Here is a 24,044-nt window from a genome sequence, read left to right on the forward strand (position 1 = left end):
TGATGGTCTATACAGTTTCATGCTGGTGCCTCATTGTTTATCAACGAATTGTTTCCGTGATCTGAGAAAAGGCGAATGAGTAGATGGTCCTGTTGGAGCTGTGCTAACCAGGGCAGCAGCAGCAGCTCTGTGGTGATTCACTATGCAGCTGCAATCACCTCACGTTGCTCCCAGGGCCAGGTCTGAATGAGCTTGGTGATGCTGACCAGAGGTGGACTGCTCTGTGTCCATGGCATAACCCCAGGGTGACTCTGGTTATGTGAAGTTACCACTGCTTAGCATGAAAACCCAAAGGCAGAACTTGTCCTGTTGTATTTTTTTGTCTTCTGTCGTTCAGCAGCACAAAGCATCTTCTGCCCTTTCCAGGTGTCAGTGGCTTCATTAGAAAATAACTCCCAAGAAGGGAAGATTCCACAAGTATTTCCATTTCGCTTTCTTGCTGCTGCAGGTGGATCTGATTAACAAGGGCCCTATTGATGCTCCCTTCACCTTCATGCCTCCAACTGCACACGTGGCCAACTGCTTCGAGTTTGAGCCCAGGAAGGGCATCATTGCGCCAGGCGAGAGACAGACTATTCAGATCTCCTTCAAAGCCACCCTGCTGGGGATGTTTGATGAAGAATTCCAGTTCAGTGTGGCTGGATCTCCTATGCCTGCAGCACTGAGAATCAAGTAAGGAGTCTGGGAGCTTGGTGGGCACATCTGTAGCTGACTCTGGGACATCCCCCACTTACCTCATTTTGGAGTGGAGCAGAGAAAAAAGGTGTTTCCTGAGGTCATAACCTCTGCTCTGATCCTGACATTGCCTTAGTGTGAGGATGCCTGCTGCCCTGTGTGGGTACCCAGGAGCTGGAGTGACTCCTCCCTGCAGGGATCTCCCTCTGCCTTGAACCATGGCAGGCAGTGGGATGGATCAGCTTTGGGCAGTAGCTGCTCCGGCATGTCCCACCTGAATAACAGCCAGCAAGGCCTCCAGGGCTTTGGAGATGGGCCAGCCTGGGTGATTGTGCGCCAGAAGCAGCATTTTTAAAATCCTCTGATAATAATTGGTCCCAAAGGGGCAGCAGCAGCCTCACCTCAGCTCTCATGCCCATGCATGGAGACAGGCTGAGCTCCCATCTCCTGTGCAGAGAGTGCTCTGGTACCTCCTCTCCACAGCCAGGAAAGGGCTGATGTGGGACAGGGAACTCTGCAGCAGGGACTGTCACAAGAACTTAGCCTTCATCCCATGGGCTGGTGCCATTGCAAGAGATAATCCTTGCCCAGCAAAAGGGAGAAGGGGTGATAATAGGGGAGGCAGAGCTCACTTCTCAGAACCACAGCAGCGTGAGGGCTTGTCCCTGCTAGCCTGAGCCATGTGCTGGTGGGATAATGTAGTGTAAGCAGGAAAGCTGATGCTGGCTGCTCTGGAGCTTTGGAGCTAGGCTGCTGCTGCTGGGGGGCACTGGGTTAAGGCAGTAAAGAAATGAAAGCAATCTGCAGTCGATTGTACTTTGTATCGATGAGGGGAAATGGATGAAAGAGAACAAGAAGGTTATTACTAAGCAAGAGAAAAGTGGTAAGTAGGTCTGCCCATAGTAGAGAAACAATTCTGCTGGCTTTGTTTTTGGAGGAAAAGTGCTGGGTTTTTATTTTGGAAATCAAGAGGGAACCTTTTAACACCAAATAATTGATTCTCCTCTGTCCCTCCCCCAAACTGGTCATGGGCTGTTACTGCATAAGCAGCTTTCTCCTTGAGCAAGGCGTCTCTTGTTGACATGTGTAGAGCAGAGCCAATGGCAGTCCTGTGAATACAATAGAAGGCACAGTTCACTGGTGCTTGATTTTTAACCAGAAGCCAGAGTGGGCATTGATTGGCATCAACCATTAAATAAACTTGTGAGTGTTGTGCAGCTTCAAGTGCTGATTTCAATGGATGTTGGTGACTTTTGGAGCCTGCTGAGTTCAAGGGCAGGTGAGGTGGTGTGGTTGACTGAGGACACCCATGTTTGGTTGTTTAAACCATTGCTCTTGGCTGTGTCAGCTGATGTACTGGGGATAAGTTGGTCCTTTCCTCTTAAGATTCATCTGTCCACTGTGTAGGATTGCTGCTGCTCTTTTCAGAAGATGTTTGGGGCTCCCCTGGCTTCATGTCTCAAAACTGTCTGTAATTACTGTGTGGGTCCTGAGAAAGCTCCATGGAAACACCAGTTACAGCTAAGAAGTAGCAAATCAGGGAAGCTGTGGCTGGAAAGGCTGGTTACAGAAGTCCATCACATTTCAGATGGGGAAACTGGCACAGAGCCATGTCTGGGTGTGTGTTCAGGGTCCTTCATGGGACCAGCAGCAACTCCAGGGCACTTCCTGCCTGCCCTGTGCCCAAAGCCCTATCAGGGGCTGTTGGCTGCTGACCACTTGGCTTTGGCTGCCTCCTGTCCACATGGACACTGTGCTGAGCACATGGCGGTGTGTTGGTTTGAAACCCATGGTGCCCCTGACACCAGGTTTTCTGCCCCTGAGCCACGCCAGGCGGACGCTTTGCAATTCCCTTTAACCTTTGCCTCCTCTGTCCTTGTCATCGCAGGGGGTGCATCGATGGACCGAATTTACACTTGGACGTCAAAGACTTTGGTGACATCGCCTTTGGTGAGTGCTCCCTGGGCTTGGACGCAGCGTGAGGGGTCTGTGCATTCCAAAATTGAGCACGTAAGAGTATCCATCACTCACGTTCTGCCTCTTGAGGGTGTGAATTCCAGGGCTACTGGTGCCTCAGGTAGCATTTTGCCATCGTGAGATCAAATAGAACCAAAGAATAGAATGTCAGTATGTTCTGGTGTGTCTCTGTCCTGGTTTAAAAGACAGATGTCTGCCAAGAAAGGCAGGAGTCTTCATGGAATGGAAAGATGACCCCTTCCCTCCAAATTATTATACCTTTGAAATTACAGGGCTTCCAGGCAAAGATCTGGGAAAAGGAATAACAGGTCTTTACTAGAATAGATCAGGACAGCACAAACAACAACACAATAACAGAAGATTCCAACCCGCCGAGTACTGTGTTTCCCTTTGGGTGCGATTATGATCCCAGGCAGGGGGAGCTGATGGCTCTGGTAGGGCAGTGATCCTCTCCCAGCTGGCATCGGCAGGGAAGGAAGCAGGGAAATCACTCCTTTTGCAAACTCAGGGGCAGCAGGCGATCTCGGCACTGCCGAACAGCAGCAGGCAGGAGGGGGGAAGGCAGGCAGGTTCGGTCGTAGTGCCGAGTTGCAGCGTAGTGGAGTCCCGGGGCCGAGCACACAAGCTCCCGCAGCTTCCCGATCCCTGAGAGGAAGGAAGGAAAGGTCCGCTCCCTGCGAAATCTCAGGTCCGAGTTCACAACCGCTCGCGGCATCACGCCACAATTCCTGAAGAACCCCGAACACAAAAGCCCACCCCCACAGCCAAAACCCCCCAAAACCTCTATCCCCCTTCCCAGACCAAGGGAAAAATTTGCTACGAAGCCTGAACCCATAACAATGAAGTTCATGAACTTTTTAAAGAAAATTCATTGCCTTCATGAGCTGCTTCTTCCCCTCCCTGCATCAGCACTGAGGCACTTGTTAAGCTGCCTTTTGAATAAATGAAACAAGAAAGGCAGCAGGTAGAAACATGGTTCTGTAATAGGAGATTCATCTGGCTTAATCCAATTTCATTCCTCAGGTCCCTTCAGCTGAAGAGTGCTGTTGTGTCTTTGCTTCTTTTTAACTGTTGTCTGTTGTCTGCATGTGGTGACCTCAGTCTCGTTTGAGGCTGTGACATCTGTGTTTGTCCTTCTTGTGCCTCTCTGCCTGTGTGCTGGAGTCACTGCTGGAGCCGGCAATGGTCACTGTTGATGGGCACGGAGGAGCTCTGGGCTGTGCCTGCTGTTGGCTTTTCCCCCCAACCTGTGTTCAAATGACTCTTGATGAGAAGCCTGGGGAGAAGTCTCCTCTCCACAGAGCTGGCCAGCCAAGCCAGATGTCCACTGCAGAGCAGGTTGTGGCTGGTGTTTGCACTCTGTGGGACACCCCCACCATGCGTGGCTGTATCTCTGGCTTTCCAGTATGGAAAGCAAATCTCAGAGCTGAAGTGGGGTAAACCCTTGCAGGCAGCAATCACAGTGAGCAGCACGGGTGTGATGTCCCCATTTGTTGGGTGAGGTGTGATGTGGTTCCTAACTGCGAATCTTGAAGCAAGGCTCAGATTTGTCTCCAGTGGACTGGGCTCTGAGCTGTCACGTGCTCAGTCTGTTTGGCCCAAACAAAGAGATGCCTTAAGGATCCCGCAGGGAGAAACTGCATTAGGGTGCTTTGCAACACGTTCTGTTTCCTGATTCCATCCTCACTTTCTTTTGCTGTAGCTTCTTCTCAATGACAGCTCATTGCTGATACACCTTGGAAACAGTGGCAATGTTGGCAGACTTAGCAGGGAATTTTACAGCTTGAATTTTCAGAGGTAAGTGCTCGGTCTGGGTGCACACTCATCAGTGAGAAATAACTGGTGCTGGTTTGGAGCAGGTGAGGGAGCTTCTCCCCATGAGAAAGAGAGAAACTTGTGGTGTTCAGCAGGGCTAAGAGTGGGCATTTTCAAGGCAGCAGTCTGGGATCAGTGTCAAAGGGAACTAAGTGACGATTAATTCCTCATGCAGCTGCTCGGTGAGCTGTAGTTCAGATAACAAAAAGCTAAACTCAATAGCCAGAGGTCTGCCAGGATGAACCACGCTTCTCATAGAGATATGATGGAACTCCGTTTATTCTATTGTCAGACCCATAGTTATACTCTAATTCCTCAAGCACGCATAAGCAAGCTCCATACTATTGGATTACAGCTACTGTTCACGCGGCCTTTAATAGCAAGCAATTGGTTACAGATTAATATGCACACGACTAACTAACATAAGTCTCTCTGTGGTCAGTATCCCCCTCTGCAACATCGTGTTGGCTTGCCAACATTGCTCCTCTCTTTTTTCCCTAGTCAAGGACAGTTCACTAATATAGCTTGGATTGTGAACGTACACATGTCCCTGTTCACTCAGCCATTTCTCTACAATTCCCCCTTTTTCTTCTTGCACAAGCCAAGCTCAATGAACAACTTTCTCTAAAGCTTTCCGTATGCACCCAAAACCACAACAAATTATTATTGCCACAATTACTAGTGTAGCTAGCAGACGTAATCCTTCTTGAACCAGGTTTCCTGACCACCCTGTCAGTCCAAGCAAGGACAGCCACTCAGAGAAGCTGTCTGTATGGATCTGTATCTTCTGAAAAGCATCTTGCGGTTCTGAGAGCTGTCGATGGATACTCTGGGAATGGTCTGATAGGTTCATACAACACATACCTTCAAACTCTTCGCAACCATGGCCGTTAGCTAGCAATAAAAAATCAATCGCGGCTCGATTTTGTAGTACAGCATGCCTAATGCTATCTACATCAGTTAAAAGTTCATTTAATATATGGGAAGTCCTATTAAATTCCTTTTCTGACCAACAAGCCAACTTTTTCAGAATTTTATAGCCATGAGCTGCAGCACCCCCTGGGTTAAAAATAGCCAGTGGTATAAACGCACTCAAACTCATAATGTTTACCTTATCATTACAATCTTTATCAAATGTGGAAACACTACACTGGTATCTATTCCGCATCCTACTTTTCCAACTTTTTGATGCCGTAATGTTTTTCCATGCTCGTATAGAAGGGGCAAACATAGTTAGCTTTCCCAGGTAGCAAGGACCCCCAATCGGACTATGCGGAATCCCATTCCATGCTCTATCTCCACATATCAAAAACACTCCAGGAGGTAAAACCTTTCCTCTGGTTGTGTCAATAGACTCAGCTCCTCGTAACGTGGCTGGCACGTTCCAGCCTCTGATGGAGTGTCCTGATACGTTCTGTTTCCATGGAATGGAGGCCATGCCCTGTCGTGCCTGATAGTCCTCCCAAGGATCTCCAAAGACGAAAACCCCAGACCCATTGGCATATTGCATTGGAGGCACCACATTGGAACAGTTGGTCCATGGTGTTACGTTAACAAGAGTACTGGGAAGAAGGGACCCATAAAGCTGTAGCTCTTGAAGAGGCAAGGTTGCATTTTTTGTTAAATTGGCAATAATACGGGTTTGCTGCAAGGAGTGCCAATAACTAGACCAACAACCTAAGCACTCGCCCCAGTTTCTTTTGTTTTGCATTTGTTGCTCCACCTCCTCATTGATTTTCCCTATATCTGTCACCCATTTTTGAAACGTGTCCTCGAGTGAGATCCATGGCACGCCAATAAGACATGTGTGAAATGGATCTGCTGCTGACACCACAGCCAGACAGAAGTCTGTCTGGTTCGCCTGGTGAGCCCATGTTACCCACACATTTTCTCTGACACTGAAGTTATCACAGCTTTACTCAGGGTGAAAGTACTTGAGAGGAGGAGCCACATGTAGGGCACCATGCCTGGGTTACAATGGTCTTTTTACTCACTTGCAGATGTCTGATGGCTTCCTTCCCTGCCCACACTTCCAAACTTAGTACAAACTTGTGTGGATCCCTGAATGAGCTAACTCTTATCTGTTGTGGTGGAATTCTGAACACGATAGACGCACACTGCCTAAAACTTCTTGTCTCAGGCAATTGATAACATTCTCGGCATAAACTACCTCGCTCATCTACATTCCAAGTTCCCCTAGTAAGCTCTTCCCCACAGCCCCCACAGCACAAGCGCAAGCACAAGCTATTATAACAGCATAAACAATTTCTGCGGTGATTAGCATGCACACTCGGTGACTGTTCCCAGACTCCGAGTGGTCGTCCAAATGTGAGGTCATCGGCCACCAAGCAAAGGTTCACTTCCCAAAGATTGGGAACATCTGCTGCACGTGCCACGTCCTGGCTCAGTCGGTCATGCACTCGCTGGAGCTGCTTTTGTCGACAGTGGGACTGGGAGCAGGCTTGGTCCATCTGCTAGGAACCCATATTGGTCCGGTATCTGTAGAAACACAGCTATAACCTCGACTGTTAAATAACAATGGAGCTGGACCCCCCCATTGTCCCGTCCGTGGGTCTTTATAACAAATTTGTACCCCTGGGGTGGCTTGTAACCTAATATGGCTGTTATGTGTGACTATGGGGGGCTATTCAGCATCTCCTGCCAAACTAAAAAAATTTAGAGTGAACAGTACCTGTTGCAGCCTAATTACAGGATCCGTTTGCTCAGCACCCTTCTGTTTAGCTAAATACTCCTTGATTGTCCGATGGGCCTGTTCTACAATAGCCTGTCCTGTAGACACATGAGGAATGCCGGTACTATGCTTAACACCCCATAGCTGTAAAAACTTCTGCACTCGACCCCCCACATAAGCAGGCCCATGATCAGTTTTTAAGGAGTCTGGTACACCCATGATGGCAAAACATGCAGTTAGGTGGTGAATCACATGGATTGCCTTCTCTCCTGCCTGTGCAGTAGCCCATATCATTTTAGAAAAGGGATCTACAGTGACATGCACGTATTTTAAACGCCCAAATTCAGGCACAGATGTGACATCCATCTGCCACAGTTCGCACGCCTGCAGCCCTCTTGGGTTCACTCCGAGGCCTAAACTTGAGCCGTGCTGGCTGCACTGTGGGCAGGCCTTCACAATCCCGTATGCATCAGTGTTGGTAATGCAGAACTGTCTTTGCAAGGCCTTTGCGGATTGGTGGAACATAGCATGACTGTTATGGGCTGCTGCAAAAGAGTGTTGAGGTGCCTTCAATAGCGGGCTAACCAAGGCATCAGCTCAGGTATTGCCTTCGCCTAATCCTCAGTCGGAGAGGTGACTTCTGATGTGCAGTATACTGCATGGCTCAGTCCTATCATGCTTGCTGCACTTTAAAGAACAACTGTCCAAGTCGTGGGTTGCTGGGTGGTTTAATCAAAGCATCCTTGATTCTCATCACTACACCCACCACATATAATGAATCGGATACCACATTCAATGGTTCTGTTCTCCACTGTATTAGTGCCCACGCTACTGCAGCTAATTTAAGTGTCTGTAACGAGTCCTGATCAGTTCCATACACCAGGTGATGCTTCCATGTGGTCCCCTCTAGCCACGTGCAGGCAGCTTTTCTACTTTGTTTGCCTGCATCAGTAAATACCGTACATCCCTTTACAGGACGCTTGGACACCTTTGCAGACTCAAGCCACAGTTGTTTCCCTAACATTTGGAGTCGTGCATCCTTTGGGTACCAATCAATAACATCTCCGGGGTAGGCCAGTAATGCCACTTATAGCGGTTCAGAGTGTTGTAACATCCATTCTTTTGACTCTGCTTTCAGAGGTAAAGCTATGAATGCAGGTTCCATAGCACCAATTTCAAGAGTCCTAGTCCTGGCTTTGCGAATCAAGTAGGCAATTGCCACTGTTCTGGCCCAAATGCTCATTGGAGGCATGTGCGACATAAACACCCATTCCAATAGGGCAAATTTGTCATCTGGAGTTTTCGGTTGCTTTGTTGTCACTTTGTCGGGTGCTTGTGTTTGTTGCTGTTGTTGCTGCAGCCTGGCACTACAGACTGTGTTATCAACAGGGTCATTTCCCCCCTTTTCCTTTTGCCAGGCTGGCCATTGACAGAGCATTGCAAAAGGGGAAGCCTCTTGGTTAAATACAAGCACTCCTATGGATTCGTCTGGGAAGCAGCGATCAGCAAAGGCACCTGTTATCTTGTTCCCAAGATGCTGCAAACAGCAGCGCTGGTCGTCGCTAAGCTGGACAGGGCATTGAGGAGAGGTACCGCGTAATAGGGGCATTAGTGGAGCTATTTCATCATTCTGGAGCCCTGTTATGTTGCGGACCCATTGTAAGTCACCAATTAAAGTCTGAGCATCGTGTAGGCTGGTGACATCAGTGGCAAGAGTCACTTTTTGAGGGCGTACGGAGCTAGAGGTAAGCACCCATCCCAAATACTTCCAGGGGCTTGATCGTTTCACTTTTTCTAGTGCCACTATAAGATCTCTGTTCTGTAGCAATCGAGTGATGTAAGAAACATCTTCATCAGTAAATGGTCGTTGCTGACAAAACAGAATATCGTCCATGTAATGGTAGATGATGGTGGCAGAAAAGTGCTCTCGAACTGGTTCCAACACCCAATGCACGTATAACTGACACATAGTGGGAGAGTTTTTCAGGCCTTGAGGCAGGATGATCCATTCATATCTTTCTGTTGGGGCACTTTTATTGACAGAGGGGATTGTGAAAGCAAAGCGCACAGTATCTTCGGATCGTAAGGGAATAGTGAAAAAACAGTCCTTAAGATCAAGAACCAAAATTTCCCAGTCTCGAGGCAACATAGTAGGAGATGGCATGCCAGGCTGGAGGGCGCCCATAGGCCACATTTCTTCATTTACTGCTCGTAGATCATGCAAAAGGCGCCACCTTCCGGATTTTTTGGGAATTACAAAGATGGGTGTATTCCATGGACTGATGGAGGGCTTTATGTGGCCTGCTTGCAATTGTTCGTGTATCAGGTGCTTAGCAATCTGGAGCCGCTCTTCATTTAAAGGCCACTGCTCTACCCATACAAATTTATCAGTTTTCCATGGAATTCTCGGGGTAGGCAGCTGTTCTGCAGTGGCCACACCTAAAAAGGTGTTGGCACATTTAATGTGGCCCCTATCTGGCTGAGGATGTCTCGTCTGATGAGACCTCCCAAGCCCCCTGGAAGGGTCATGACATATGGGCAAAGAGTAATTTCTTGCCCTTCTGGCAACTTCATCTTTATTGCTTGCAAACTGCGCATGAGGGTGGTTCCTTCCCCTATACCTTGTACTGCATCAATTGCAGGACACAGAGACCACTGTCAAGGACACTTGTCTCTGTTGATGATTGTAACATCAGCGCCTGTATCCATCATTGCAGTAATTTGATGTGTCTCGGTGTCATTTAACATGGTAATAGTGACCACGGGCCAAAGTTTCATTTGCTGTACAAAATTGACAACTGTTTCCCCGGTGGACCCAAAGCCATGGTCTTTGCGATAAGGACGAGCATAAATTTCTTCTCCTGCGGGCTTGTCTATAAACACGAGCTGAGCAATCCGTTGTCCCACTTTAATGGGTAAGGGGGGAAAACAAGGTATAAGCGCAAATTATAATTTCTCCAGTGTAATCAGCATCAATGACCCCTGGTAAGACTACTAGTACAGCAAGTCTTGTTGATGATCTCCCTAATAGCAATGCTCCAAATGAACTGTCCACTTCTACCACGGGGCCAAAAATACCCATGGGAATTTTGTGGACAGTGCTGTCCTTCAAGGTGATATTCACTGCTGCTGCCAAATCGACTCCCAGGCTTCCCCTGGTGGTGGGGAGGGAAGGTCTTAGACACTGATGCCTGGCCGACTACTTGTGTCGGAGCGTGGTAAGGCCTCGTGCTGGATTTCCCATTTTTTGACCTCTTACATACGGTTGTAGAATGGGTATCCTTTTGGCATTGACACCATACAGCCACCTTGCAAATGCGACGAAAATGTCCTTTTTGGCCACAGTGAAAGCAAGTTCCTGACTCTTCTTCTTGTGATTTAACCCCCATCCTTGTAACTGTGGTGGCCAGGAGCTTCGTAGCAGGTTTTATGGCCTCTGCTACCATACTGGCCATAACTTGTCCTTGTTGTTGTTGTACTGTAGAGAATTGGCTACGTGACTGAGGACACGTAGACTCTTTGCAGCTTATAGAGCATGATTTAGCAGAATATCACACTCATCTTGTATAATAGCTGAGCTACGTGAGAAAGGATGCATAGACCCTCTGCAGCTGATCAAGGCCTTGTGCTGATACAGCGGGGACATGCTGGCCTTGGTGAGCAGTACAGTTAACAAGAGACAGCTTATGGTCGGGGCATGGGAAAAAGAGGAACTTAGGCATGGGAAAGAGGAACTTGCTGACCACAAAGGTAGAACTAAAGGGAGGGGTCGGCGGCAGTGCCGTAAACCACTCAGCTTGCGCCTTTTGGAATATGCATAAGCCTCATTAGTCACACTATATCTGTAATCCACGACTGATCAATAAACGGAAGCTTGTTGATCACTCATATTGAGCGTCCGGGCTCTCCCTCCGTCGCGACATTGTACCGCTCGATTGGCTAGCTCGAGCATATCACTGACTTCCGCACCCCTTGGAAGGGTGGCGAGGACACGTTTCGTATTTGGATTGGCTCCTTCAAATGCCAACAACTTAAACATACTCTGCTTTGCGTCCTCTGTCATGTCTGATTGGCTGGCCAGAGCTTGCCAAAGCCTATCGATGAAATGCGAGTATCCTTCAAAATGGCTTTGTCGGATGGTGGCGAAGCTGGGTTGAGGCCGGGAATCAGGTACTGCGTTGAAGGCTTGGCGGGCAAGCTGCACTGACAGATGATGTATGGGCAACGGGTATTGAAGCTGCACTTGTAAATGTCCATATACTCCAGACCTGGTCAACATGTCTGGGTTGATACCGTATAGAGGTTCATTCTGCTGTCGCGGACGATTGGCCTCCATCTGTGCTAGTCTTTTCCACTCTCGCTCCCAGTGAAGGAACTGGGAAGGTGTCAACAGAAGCCTTGCCAGGTTAGTGCTGTCTATAGGAGAGTTGGTATCTGCTGTAAAAAATTCAATCCAAGGCCACGAGGGCAGCCTCAGATTTTATTCCATGATCTGTTACAGACTTCTTGGCTTGTTGTAAAATTTTCCAGCAATGCTGCTCATACCGTCGTTCACCATTCTGGAATATGATGCGGCAGGCAATTTGCCCTGCCGCTTCCCAGTCTCCCTCCAGGATATCATCTTTTATAATTCCAGACCACCTCTGTCCCAATTGAGAAGTAGTGGGAGTGCCCGTGACATAGGGTGGAGGTGGTGTGTTATCGAAGTCGGGAGGTGGAGCGGAGGGCTCTACTTGAGCCCACTCCTGTAGTTGCAGGGCTGTCTGGGCCACACCCTTCCGGGACTCAGTGGGACCCTGTTGTGGCTCGTGCTTCCGATGGAGCTTTTCTTCCATAGAAGACAGAGCACAATCAAAGTGTGGTTTCATTTGATGCACTGCCTCTTCTACTTGATGAGCCCATCTTTCCAATGCTTGTGGGTTCACGCAAGATCCTGGGGGATGAGCAGGTAGCTCATTTGTCGCCTCTGTCATTGGTATGTCATCATCTGGCAGAGGAACAGTCTGTGGCTCTGGCCGAAAAACAGTCTGTGGCAGAGAAGCAGTCTGTGGTCCGGGATGAATCTCTGCTGGCAGTGGAGGTGGAGGGGGCGGGCAAGCAGGGTAGAGGCGCTGCTGACAAGAAGGACTGCCCGTTGCCCTGACCATTGACTGGTCGACTGTAACTTCCACGTTTGCCTTCAGTTTGCTCTGAGGCACAGTGGCGGTAACTTCCTCTTTTGGCTCTGATTGCAAGAGCTCTTTCTCCTGCTCCTGCAGGAGCTCACTGACAGTCTCAAAGTGCTTCTCTGCTTTCTGCCCTTTTATCGCGCTTGGGCTTTTAAACAGTCCACTCAGCCCCCTGCGCTGCATAGTTCGGGCAGGAGTGACAACCCCAGCCGGTGTTGCAATTGCCTCCACCGCAGCCGCAGCTACTTTCAATTTGGCTTGCATATTTTTCGAGGCATTTATAACAGTTCTCCAGGTGGGCCCTAAGTTTGTCATTTCTTTCCCTTTTGTTGGGGAAGATGAAACAGGAAAGCCTTATAAATATGATTGCCTGACAAAAGATTTTGGGAATATGAAAACTACAGGCAACATCGAAATGAAAGCCACTTTTGAAATACCAAGTCTTACTTACTGAACAACTGGAAAACAATGGTATGGCCAACTGAAGGTAATCCCCTCTTGATGGAACAATACCCTTTGATTGCAAGCAGGTCCAAGGGTCAGAGCAGACCCTACTAGCTCAGCAGAAGGGGTCCAAAGAGTAGTTTTTAGAAGTTAAGATGTAACACTCTATGGTAATATAAGAACTCTTATAGGCTGTATGTAAATGCTATAGGATTTGTATCTTGTATTAGATTGGTTAGTGACAATTAGAATATTCAGTACAGAAGATGATTTATTGTATTGTAACCAGGACTTCAGACACTCTTGCTCTTACTGCACTTCCACTCTTACTCTTGCTCTTACTTCCACTCTTGCTCTTACTCTCTCTCTCTCTCACCCGCTTACTCTCTTGCTCTCTTGGGCCTGCTCAGAGCTGAGTCTGGCAGCTCTGAGCAGTGCCCCTATACCCACGCCCTTTGCAATAAACCCCATGTGTCCCAAGATCAGACTATAGAGATCTCTCGTCTCCGTCTCCATCCGTCCGACCGAACCCACCCGTAACCTACACCTTTTCCCTGGATAGTACAGTCCCAGAGGTGATCCCCTACTTCCCTCCACTTGGCTGCATCGAAGAAGAGGGGGGGACTTGCAAATGTCCATGCTCCTGCGCCCATAAAACGAGCTTATTTAGATCCTTTTCCTTGACCTCCTCCCCTCGCTTAGCGAGGATACTGAGGAGTAATTTCTGTGCTGCCACAAACCCTAAATCCATGCTAGCAGGGTATCACGGAGGGAAGGTAGCGACCCTTCTTACCGGCCTGACCGACGTCCTTTGACTCGCGGTCGACACTCTCCGCCTGCAGTGTCTCTGTCGCTCGTCATCGTCACCCTTCTTTCGGTGATCAGCGAGCGTATCTTCCTCTGAGGAACAGTCCCTGGTCAGGCGCCAGAAATAGCCAGAGATCTGCCAGGATGAACCATGCTTCTCATAGAGATATGATGGAACTCCATTTATTCTGTTGTCAGTCCCATAGTTATACCCTAATTCTCCAAGCACGCATAAGCAAGCTCCATACTATTGGGTTACAGCTACTGTTCACACGGCCTTTAATAGCAAGCAATTGGTTAGATTAATATGCATGCGACTAACTAACATAAGTCTTCCTCTCTCTGTGGTCAGCATCCCCCTCCCCAACATCCTGTTGGCTTGCCACATCAGCATTGCTCATCTCTTTTTTCCCTAGTCAAGGACAGTTCACTAATATAGCTTGGATTGTGCACATACACGTCCCTGTTCACTCAGCCATTTCTCTACAAAACTCCAAGCACACTTTCATCCTACCAAGATATTCACACCAGGAGTCATGATGTAATTGGTGCCTGAATGGATATTTGTGTCCTTTTCCTAGGCCTTCCCTACACCAAGTATTTTGCCTCACTAACACCTCTTCGGCATCCCTGACATTCAAGCTCTGCATTCCGGACGATGGTTCAGGGCCTGTTGTTACCTATTATGATCAAATGTGCAACAATAATGACCCATCCTGGAGGAAGGGAATTCATTTTTATGTGGAGCCAAAGGAGTTTACAATGACTCCCAGCCAAGGGACCATCCTCCCCCAGGGACACCAGGATATTGAGGTATGGGGAGAGTCCAGCTGGTGGGGCTGAAGCTTCACTGGAGTGTGGGAGCGCTTTAGCTCTGCCAGCTTTGAGCATCGTGTGTGTGAGAGACCTGTGTAGATACAAAAATGCTGCTAGCAAGAATTTTCTTGCTACTTTCTAAGTCCGTGAGAGACTTTTCTCTCTCACAGACGATAGTAGCAGAGTTCTATAAACAATGAAACACCTGCAACCTTGAGAAGCCTTGTTTACGCTATAGTAGAAAAATATTTTGACAATGGATGTTTTAGGAAATCTTGACAATCATCCCCAAGGGGTGGCTGATCCCTTGTCCAATTAGACTATGAAGAAAAAAGTCTATAAAAGAGTTTGTAAAATAATTAAAGAAATCAATCTTGCTGCACAATTCCTGCCTGCTGGATCTTCTCTCCTCTTCCCTATGGCTGCGGGACACGGTAATATTTTACGGCATTAATAGACCTGCACCGGTGTGAGGCCTCTGTTAGCTGGGTTACTGGGGATGCTCCTGAAGGAGCTGTTTTGTCTCCAAAATCACAAGCTGAAACTGTGTATCAGATGATCAGTACAGAAGCCATTCTTGTGCTTTCGAGAGAGATTTCTTTGATTGAAAGGGGGCAGAGGAAGGATGAGGACAGGAGGTGGCTATTAGAGAGATGTCACTGTATAAAGCAGTTTGCTTTTCTTCCTGGTCTCATTTCTCCTCTCCTGGGGAGCAGATGAGTTGTGTTCACTGCAGGGATCTCCAGGGGAGACAGAAAAAACTCTGCAGCCATGAACTGCCCAGCACCTGCTGGGCCACACTTTGCCCTCAGTTTCTTGCTGTAAAGCTGAACTAGTTCTGTTCAAGTCAGCAGACTTCCTCTGCATTTGTCATTGCAGTCAGATGAAAAATTGGCCCCTTAATTTGAATACAGTGGTGCATAGAGCTTTACTCTAATGTTTCAATTTAGCTGACCTATGCCCTGATAGAAGGGTGTGTTTAACAAATCCGGTATTGCCAGAAGGCTTGTGTTACTCCCAGAGACTGTGCTCTACACATGGACCAGCAGAAGAATTAAGGCAAAATCCTCCCCTTCCTTGCCATGAAACAAGAACTGGAGGACACCACACGTGGGCAATGAGCTTTTGTAAGGAAGAATTTACTGCTCTTCTCTTCCACCAGGTGACCCTGTGTTCCAACACCATGATGGAATACTACCGGTATATCCTGGTGGTCATGGAGGGTGTTGGTGAGGGAGTGTTGGCACTGAACGTCATGAGCAGGTATCAGCATTTCCCTGGCCTCCCCCAGTGTCTTGGGGTGACCTTATGATGTGTATCCCATATCGCTGCCTATGCCCAGAAGTTAATTCCTGTGCCTTTCTATGCCTCTAAACTGAGCCTGAGAGGGGAAAGGAAAAAACTGAGCAAAACTTTTTCAAAGCGGTTTGCAGCTTGTTCAAGGTCACACACAGATAGCAATTGGTTTCCCAGCTGCGGCAGGGGAGGGAGGAAGCACCCGGCTTGCTGCTCCCGGGACAGTTTTTTTTTTGGCCAGTGATTCAGCTGCTTTGTTCTCTGGAGAGAGACTGAGAGTTGAATTTTTCCTTCCCTGGAATTAAGGATTTTCTCCCTTTTCTACTGGACTGCTTGATTGCTTTAACATCAGAGCACATCGGGAGGACTTTCCACCAGGCACAGAGGGCCTGGCCCTGGCCCAAGCCCCAGCTCCGAGGAGACCAAAGGGAGGACTCTAACACTTTCCCAGGTTTTTCCTCCACAGCGAAAGATTTTATTATTTAGCATTATTTTCCTTTCCCGTGTGTTTGTTAAATAAATAGTTTTATCTCCTTCCCTTTCCTTCAAGGAAATTTTTTTTCCCAAACCTGGTGGGGGAGGGGTGGTTGTGCCTTCTCTCAGAGGATATATTTCTAAATTTGGCCAAACCGGAACAAATTTAGTGGCGCCCAACTGTGTGGCTTGAAGGAAAGTGAAAAAACCTGTCGTAATTACATTTTGGTTTGAATTTACTTATTCTATGTTGGGGTAAAGTAGTCACCATGCTGGTTGAGTTCATAATGTCTCTCTGGCTTGATGTACTCATGTCTTTCTGGTCCTTAGGCTTCATTGTGGTACTGGTGTTTTTTTGGTCCCTAGGGTTGTTTGCCTACACACAACTTGCTCCAATCTTGTCCCTGATATGTAAATTTTACAGAGAAGGGAGACGAATCAGGATTTCTCTCTTGCTGTGCTCAGTGATAATGATTTATAAGAAGTTAACAGAGGTACAGACAGCTGTTCGAGGTGTGTATGATATGTGGTTTCTCCGTCCTAACCCCAGTCCTAGCTTCAGTAGCCTGTTTTGGGAATTTATTAGTAATCGCACCCAGATTGTGAAAAGAGGAGGAGACGGGGTTTCCCTTCCCTTTAAATTTGATAGGTTATCTTTTGAGAATGTTCAGTATCCCCTGGATGTTAAAGAGACCACCTTCCTGGCATTTTATCTCGTAAGCTTCCTCCATATGTCTCGCAGCTTGTCTAGAATGAGAGCTCAGATTTCCAGGGTGACTGAGGAGACACCTGATCCAGAGGTGGAACATCCTGAGTGATGTGGGGAATGGGAGGACATCGGTCAAACCCTAAAGGAATTCTCTGACCCGATAGTTTGGGATTTCCCATCTGAACAAATTCAGAAACCAGCTGAGGTGGGAAAATATCTGAAAGAGAATACAATGAAAATTCTGAAAAAAAGACCTTTGCAATACGTTGGGCTTTGGCATATGCCTATCGCACACTGCAGCAGGTAAAGGTAGAGGGGCAGGAAGATAAATCAGCAAAGCCTGCAGACACCCCAGTCACTCAGACTGCAGCCACACCAGACAGCAAGCCCAAACCAGATGGAGAGTCTAAGCCACTGACAGTGGCTCCTGTCACAAGAAAAAAACACACAACCAAAACTGATTGTCCAGTGAAAGATGAGGATAATGCAGGGGAAGGGACCTCAAAAGATGCAGGGGAAGGAACCTCAAAACCACCAACTGACTCAGGCACAGAAACCATTACTGAGTCCATGTCCATAAAGGACTTTCACAGCCTAAGAAAGGATTACACCCGACGGCCTGAGGAATCCATAATAAGTTGGATGGTCCGTATTTGGGATGCGGCAGGTGATGATGTGATGCTGGACAGTGCTGAAGCGAGGCATTTGGGATCCCTGTCACGTGATCCAGTGATCGACCAAGTGATGATAAGGGAGGCTGACTCTGCCAGTGTCTGGAGATGGGTTTTGACAGGCGTGATTGAAAGATATATGTGTGGAGATGATCTCTACATGCAGCTAACCCCATGGAAGACCATAGAACAAGGGATCCAACGCCTGAGAGAACTAGGGGTGGTAGAGGTTGTCTTCGCAAATGACCCAGGATTGAGGAGTCCAGACCGGGCCAGAGTTATTCCATATATGTGGCAAAAACTCATACAGCTTGGGCCACAAGAATACGCTTCTGCTTTAGTAATAATGAAACCGGACTACGGTGCGAATGAGACCGTGCGGGATATGGCAGTGAAGCTCCGAGCATGTGCAGACTCTGTGCATGGCCCAACACATGCAAAAATCGCAGCTGTGGAAACACATGTGCAGAGAATGGAAGATAAGATGGAGAAGAGTCTCCAGGAGATTAAAGAGTGCCTTCTCCGTGGACGTTCCCCAGAGAGAAGGTACATCCCATGAAGTGAGCTGTGGAAATTCCTGTGTGACAGTGGGGAAGACACGAAGAAGTGGGGTGGACAACCCACATCTGCTCTGGCAGCACGAGTGCATGAATTGAAGGAGCGCAAGTTTCCAAAAGGAAATTCTACCAAAAAGGAAGTAGCTCCAGTTGCCTGTAGCCAAACTGCCAGAAATGATGGAAAAGACGATGGCATGTCCGATTCCCATGAAGGAACCTCTAAGATGCAGACCCAGGAAAAGAAGGATAACCAGGCATAGAGGGGCCCTGCCTCTAAGCCAGGTAGAGGTCAAGGAAAACCGTGTTTTTTGGACTGTGTGGATTTGTTGGCCTGGTACATCAGAACCACAAAAATATGATGCCTTGGTTGACACTGGTGTGCAGTGTACAATAATTCCATCGCAACATGTGGGGGTAGAATCTGTTTCTATTTCTGGTGTAACAGGCGGATCACAAAATTTGACTCTGGTGGAAGCTGAAGTGAGCCTGACTGGAAATGAGCGGAAGAAACATCTCATTGTGACTGGCCCAGAGGTCCCGTGCATTTTGGGCATAGATTTCCTCCAGAACGGGTATTTTAGAGACCCAAAGGGACTCAAGTGGGCTTTTGCAATAGCTGCTCTGGAGACAGAGGGCATTAAGCAATTGAACACTTTGCCTGGACTATCAGAGAACCCGTCTGCAGTAGGCCTTCTGAAGGTGGAAGAACAAAGAGTACCAATTGCTAACTCGACAGTGCATCGTCGACAGTACCGGACAACTTGAGATGCTGTGATTCCCATCCACAAGATGATCCGTGAGCTGGAGAGCCAAGGGGTGGTCAGCAAGACCCACTCACCCTTCAATAGTCCCATCTCGCCTGTGCGCAAATTGGAAGGAGAATGGAGATTGACTGTGGACTATCATGCCTTGAATGAAGTGACTCCACCGTTGAGCGCTACTGTGCCGGAAATGCTGGAGCTCCAGTATGAGCTGGAGTCCAAAGCAGCGAAGTGGTACGCCACTATTGACATTGCTAATGCGTTTTTCTCCATTCCTCTGGCAGCAGAGTGCAGGCCTCAGTTTGCCTTCACCTGGAGGGGTGTGCAGTACACCTGGAACCGACTGCCCCAGGGGTGGAAGCACAGTCTCACCATCTGCCATGGACTGATCCAGGCTGCACTGGAAAAGGGTGAGGCTCCAGAACATTTGCAGTACATTGATGACATCATTGTGTGGGGGAACACCGCAACAGAAGTGTTTGAGAGAGAAAGTTATCCGGATTCTCCTGGAAGCTGGATTTGCCATCAAGAAGAGCAAAGTCAAGGGACCTGCTCAAGAGATCCAGTTCCTGGGAGTGAAATGGTAAGATGGACGGCATCAGATTCCCACTGAGGTCATCAATAAGATCACAGCAATGTCTTCACCGACCAACAAGAGGGAAACACAAGCTTTCCTAGGCGCCATAGGCTTTTGGAGGATGCATATTCCTGAGTACAGCCAGATCGTGAGTCCTCTCTACCTGGTTACCCGCAAGAAGAACGATTTCCACCGGGGCCCTGAACAGCAACAAGCTTTTGCCCAAATCAAGCAGGAAATCACTCACGCCGTAGCCCTTGGTCCAGTCAGGACAGGACCCGAAGTGAAGAATGTGCTCTACTCTGTAGCTGGGAGCCATGGTCTGTCCTGGAGCCTTTGGCAGAAGGTGTCTGGCAAGACTCGAGGTCGACCACTGGGATTCTGGAGCCGAAGCTACAGAGGGTCTGAAGCCAACTACACTCCAACAGAGAAGGAAATCTTGGCAGCCTATGAAAGAATCCAAGCTGTCTCAGAGGTAATTGGCACTGAGGCACAACTCCTCCTGGCACCCCGATTACCGGTGCTGGGGTGGGTGTTCAAAGCAGAGGTTCCCTCTACCCACCATGCCACCAATGCCACATGGAGCAAATGGATTGCTCTCATCACGCAGTGCGCCCATATCGGAAAACTGAATCGCCCTGGGATTTTGGAAATAATCACAAACTGGCCTGAAGGTGAAAACTTTGGTCTCACTGATGAAGAGGAACAAGAACCAGTGACACGTGCTGAAGAAGCTCCACCGTACAACCAACTGCCATCAGAAGACACACGCTACGCTCTTTTCACCGACGGCTCTTGTCACATCGTAGGGATGAAACGAAAGTGGAAAGCAGCCATATGGAGTCCCACACGACGGGCTGCCGAAGCTACTGAAGGAGAAGGTGGATCAAGCCAACTCGCTGAACTCAAAGCTGTTCAACTAGCCCTGGACATTGCTGAAAGAGAGAAGTGGCCAAAGCTCTACCTCTACACTGATTCATGGATGGTAGCCAATGCTCTGTGGGGATGGCTGGAAAAGTGGGAAAAAGCTAATTGGCAGCGTAGGGGAAAACCAATTTGGGTTTCCCCTCCCCAAGAGCGGAAAGACATCGCTGCCCGAGTAAGAAAGCTGGTTGTGAAAGTCCGCCATGTAGATGCCCATGTCCCCAAGAGTAGGGCTAATGAGGAACACCAAAACAACAAACAGATCAGGCTGCAAAGATAGAAGTGTCACAGATAGACTTAGATTGGAAACATAAAGGAGAGTTGTTCCTAGCTCAATGGGCCCATGATGCCTCAGGCCATCAGGGCAGAAATGCCACCTATAAGTGGGCATGAGATCGAGGGGTGGATCTAACCATGGACAATATCTCCTAGGTTATCCATGACTGTGAGACATGAGCTGCGATCAAGCAGGCCAAGCGGGTGAAGCCCCTGTGGTATGGTGGGCGATGGTCCAAATACAAGTATGGGGAGGCCTGGCAGATTGATTACATCACACTGCCTCAAACCCACCAAGGCAAGCGCTATGTGCTCACAATGGTAGAAGCCACCACTGGATGGCTGGAGACCTACCCTGTGCCTCACGCTACTGCCCGGAACACCATCCTGGGCCTGGAAAAGCAAGTCCTTTGGAGGCATGGCACCCCTGAGAGAATTGAATCTGACAGTGGGACTCATTTTAAGAACAGCCTTATTAACACCTGGGCTAGAGAACATGGCATTGAGTGGGTGTACCACATCCCTTACCATGCACCAGCTGAAGGCAAAGTGGAACAGTGCCATGGATTGTTGAAAACCACCCTGAAGGCACTGGGTGGGGGAACTTTCAAAAATTGGGAACAGCATCTGGCAAAGGCCACCTGGTTAGTTAACACCCGAGGTTCCACCAACAGAGCTGGTCCAGCCCAATCTGAATCCCTGCATACAGCAGATGGAGATAAGGTCCCAGTAGTGCATGTCAGAGGTCTGTTAGGAAAAACTGTGAGGATGAATTCTGCCTCAAGTACAGACAAATCCATCTGTGGGGTTGTCTTTGCTCAGGGACCTGGTTGCACATGGTGGGTAATGCAGAAAGATGGAACAACACGTTGTGTACCACAGGGAGATCTGATTCTTGTATGAGAACCACCTGTAGTGTGAAATGCTTGTATACCCCTGCTTGCTGATTGTCACTGTCACTGTTCATATATAGCTGTGTATATATATATATATATATATGTATTAATGTGTGTGTAGAATTAGAATACATTCGTTTGGGCATTGAGCCAACAATATGGGATAAGGGGTGGAATGCCTTGGGGTAACCTTATGGTGTGTATCCCATATCACTGCCTATGCCCAGAAGTTAATTCCTATGCCTTTCTATGCCTCTAAACTGAGCCTGAGAGGGGGAAGGAAAAAAACTGAGCAAAACTTTTTCAAAGCAGTTTGCAGCTTGTTCAAGGTCACACACAGATAGCAATTGGTTTCCCAGCTACGGCAGGGGAGGGAGGAAGCACCCGGCTTGCTGCTCCTGGGACAGTTTTTTTTTTGGCCAGTGATTCAGCTGCTTTGTTCTCTGGAGAGAGACTGAGAGTTGAATTTTTCCTTCCCTGGAATTAAGGATTTTCTCCCTTTTCTACTGGACTGCTTGATTGCTTTAACATCAGAGCACATCGGGAGGACTTTCCACCGGGCACAGAGGGCCTGGCCCTGGCCCAAGCCCCAGCTCCGAGGAGACCAAAGGGAGGGCTCTTAACATTTTCCCGGGTTTTTCCCCCACAGCGAAAGATTTTATTATTTAGCATTATTTTCCTTTCCCATGTGTTTGTTAAATAAATAGTTTTATCTCCTTCACTTTCCTTCGAGGAAAAAATTTTTTTTCCCCGAACCTGGTGGGGGAGGGGTGGTCGTGCCTTCTCTCAGAGGATATATTTCTAAATTTGGCCAAACCGGAACACTGGAGAACTTAATTTTGTGTGCTGGATATAGGAACTTTGTTAGGCAGCACTATGTGGTCTAGTTTACCCTGGTTCGGGTGGCAGGTGTTCATGGCTGTATTCTTCCCCTTTGCAGCTCCTTACCTAAACAAGGGTCCTCTGACTAAGGCTACTGTTGCTGTTATCCAGTTTGCGCTATGGGTCGAGAAGATGAGGAATTCATGGGTCTTTAACTTCCTCCGGAATGTGGGTACATGGATAAAGGGCTATCACACACTAAGTGCATGTTTTTGGGGTTATGTTAAAAATGGTACCTTCTGTGAGGAAATGATACCAAGGGAAGTTTTCTCCAAACCCTTCAACCAGTTCTTTGGGCCCACCCCACCAATTTTCGAAGGGTTTAGATTCCCTCTGAGTATTAACCAACTGGTGCTGATAGGCCTACTCTATTTAGCACTCAGGGATAAGCTCAGATTGGCTTGGATAACTACCCAGACACTCGCCCCAGAGACTAGAGATCCTGCCCCAGAGCCTGATCCTGCCCCAGAACCTGACACGGCCCTAGACACTAGAGATCCAGCCCCAGAGCCTGATCCAGCCCCAGAGCCTGACACGGCCCCAGACACTAGAGATCCTGCCCCACAGCCTGACCCTGCCCCACAGCCTGATACTGCCCAACAGCCCACCTCAGAAATGGACTACCCGAACTGGGTGGGGGTACTGGTGAAGGGGATGCAGGAGATGCGCCAGGAGATACGCCAAGTGCTGAGGGAATACACCTCCTCAGCTAGTGAAAAACCCTCTCCCTGCCCTAATGAGGGTGAGTCCAATGGTGCAACAGTGGAACCCACGGATGTAACAACCGTCCAGGTTTCAGCTGAACCACAAGGACAACCACAGCCAGCAGCAGTCGCCCCTGTGCAAAGGAGGAAGTGTAAGACCAAATCAGTACGACCAGTTAATGATGATGGGCAACCAGGGCCCTCACAACCAGCAGGAGAGCCAGAGCCAGAAATCATCACTGCGTCCCTGTCGCACGACAGTCTCCGTAGTATGCGGATAGACATTGTGCGAAGGGGGCGTGAGCCTTGTACCACCTGGCTGCTTCGGGTTTGGGACCTTATGGGCACAGGTGTGCAACTGGATAGTGGTGAGGCAAAGTATCTGGGATCATTGACCCAGGACCCAGGTGTGGACCAGATATTTGTGAGGGAGCCAGGGCCCCTTTCTCTCTGGGAGTGGCTCTTAATGAGTGTGAGAGAAAGGTTTTCATTCACAAAGAGAGAATGCAGGAGTACCATCACAGAATGCAGTGGAAGACACTCGAGGAAGGGATCCAGCAACTAAGAGAGGTGGCAGTATTAGAGGTACTCTTTGGGAAGGATGGACAGCATGATAATGACCCTGATAAGGTCAGGTGCATAGGACAGATGATGTGGAACCTGGCAAAGCTAGGGCCACTGCAATACACCACCTTCATTGCAACAATTGATGCTGACAATAACAGAGAAACAGTGGGCTCTGGTGCCAACAAGCTCAGGCATTATGACAGCATGATCAATGGCCCGCTGAAAGCTCATGTCTCTGCTGTGGTCCAGGACCTCAAAGAGGAGATGAAGGAGATGAGGGAGGAGATGAGGAAGATCAGTGTGGCACCAGTGCGAGTCACAGGCCCCCAAGTCAGAGCCCATCGTCCCCCAGCTAG

General features: G+C 48.5%; 1 protein-coding gene across 1 annotated transcript; it reads left to right on the forward strand.

Annotated features, from left to right (window-relative positions):
- The first annotated feature begins 412 nt into the window (after positions 1 to 412).
- LOC116448867 (hydrocephalus-inducing protein homolog) lies at positions 413 to 2,657 on the forward strand. The gene is made up of 2 exons (XM_032119882.1): positions 413 to 672; positions 2,564 to 2,657. Exons 1-2 carry the CDS (start codon positions 494 to 496, stop codon positions 2,655 to 2,657), a joined length of 273 nt encoding a protein of 90 aa, XP_031975773.1. The 5' UTR covers positions 413 to 493.
- Positions 2,658 to 24,044: the final 21,387 nt, after the last annotated feature.

This window comes from Corvus moneduloides, chromosome 10, assembly GCF_009650955.1.
Source record: "Corvus moneduloides isolate bCorMon1 chromosome 10, bCorMon1.pri, whole genome shotgun sequence".
In the NCBI taxonomy this organism is placed as follows: Eukaryota; Metazoa; Chordata; class Aves; order Passeriformes; family Corvidae; genus Corvus; species Corvus moneduloides.

Coding starts and splice junctions, on each gene's coding strand:
- LOC116448867 (XM_032119882.1), top strand. CDS start 494: ATGCCTCCAACTGCACACGTGGCCAACTGCTTCGAGTTTGAGCCCAGG. Junction 673..2,563: donor CCTGCAGCACTGAGAATCAA/GTAAGGAGTCTG, acceptor TTGTCATCGCAG/GGGGTGCATCGATGGACCGA.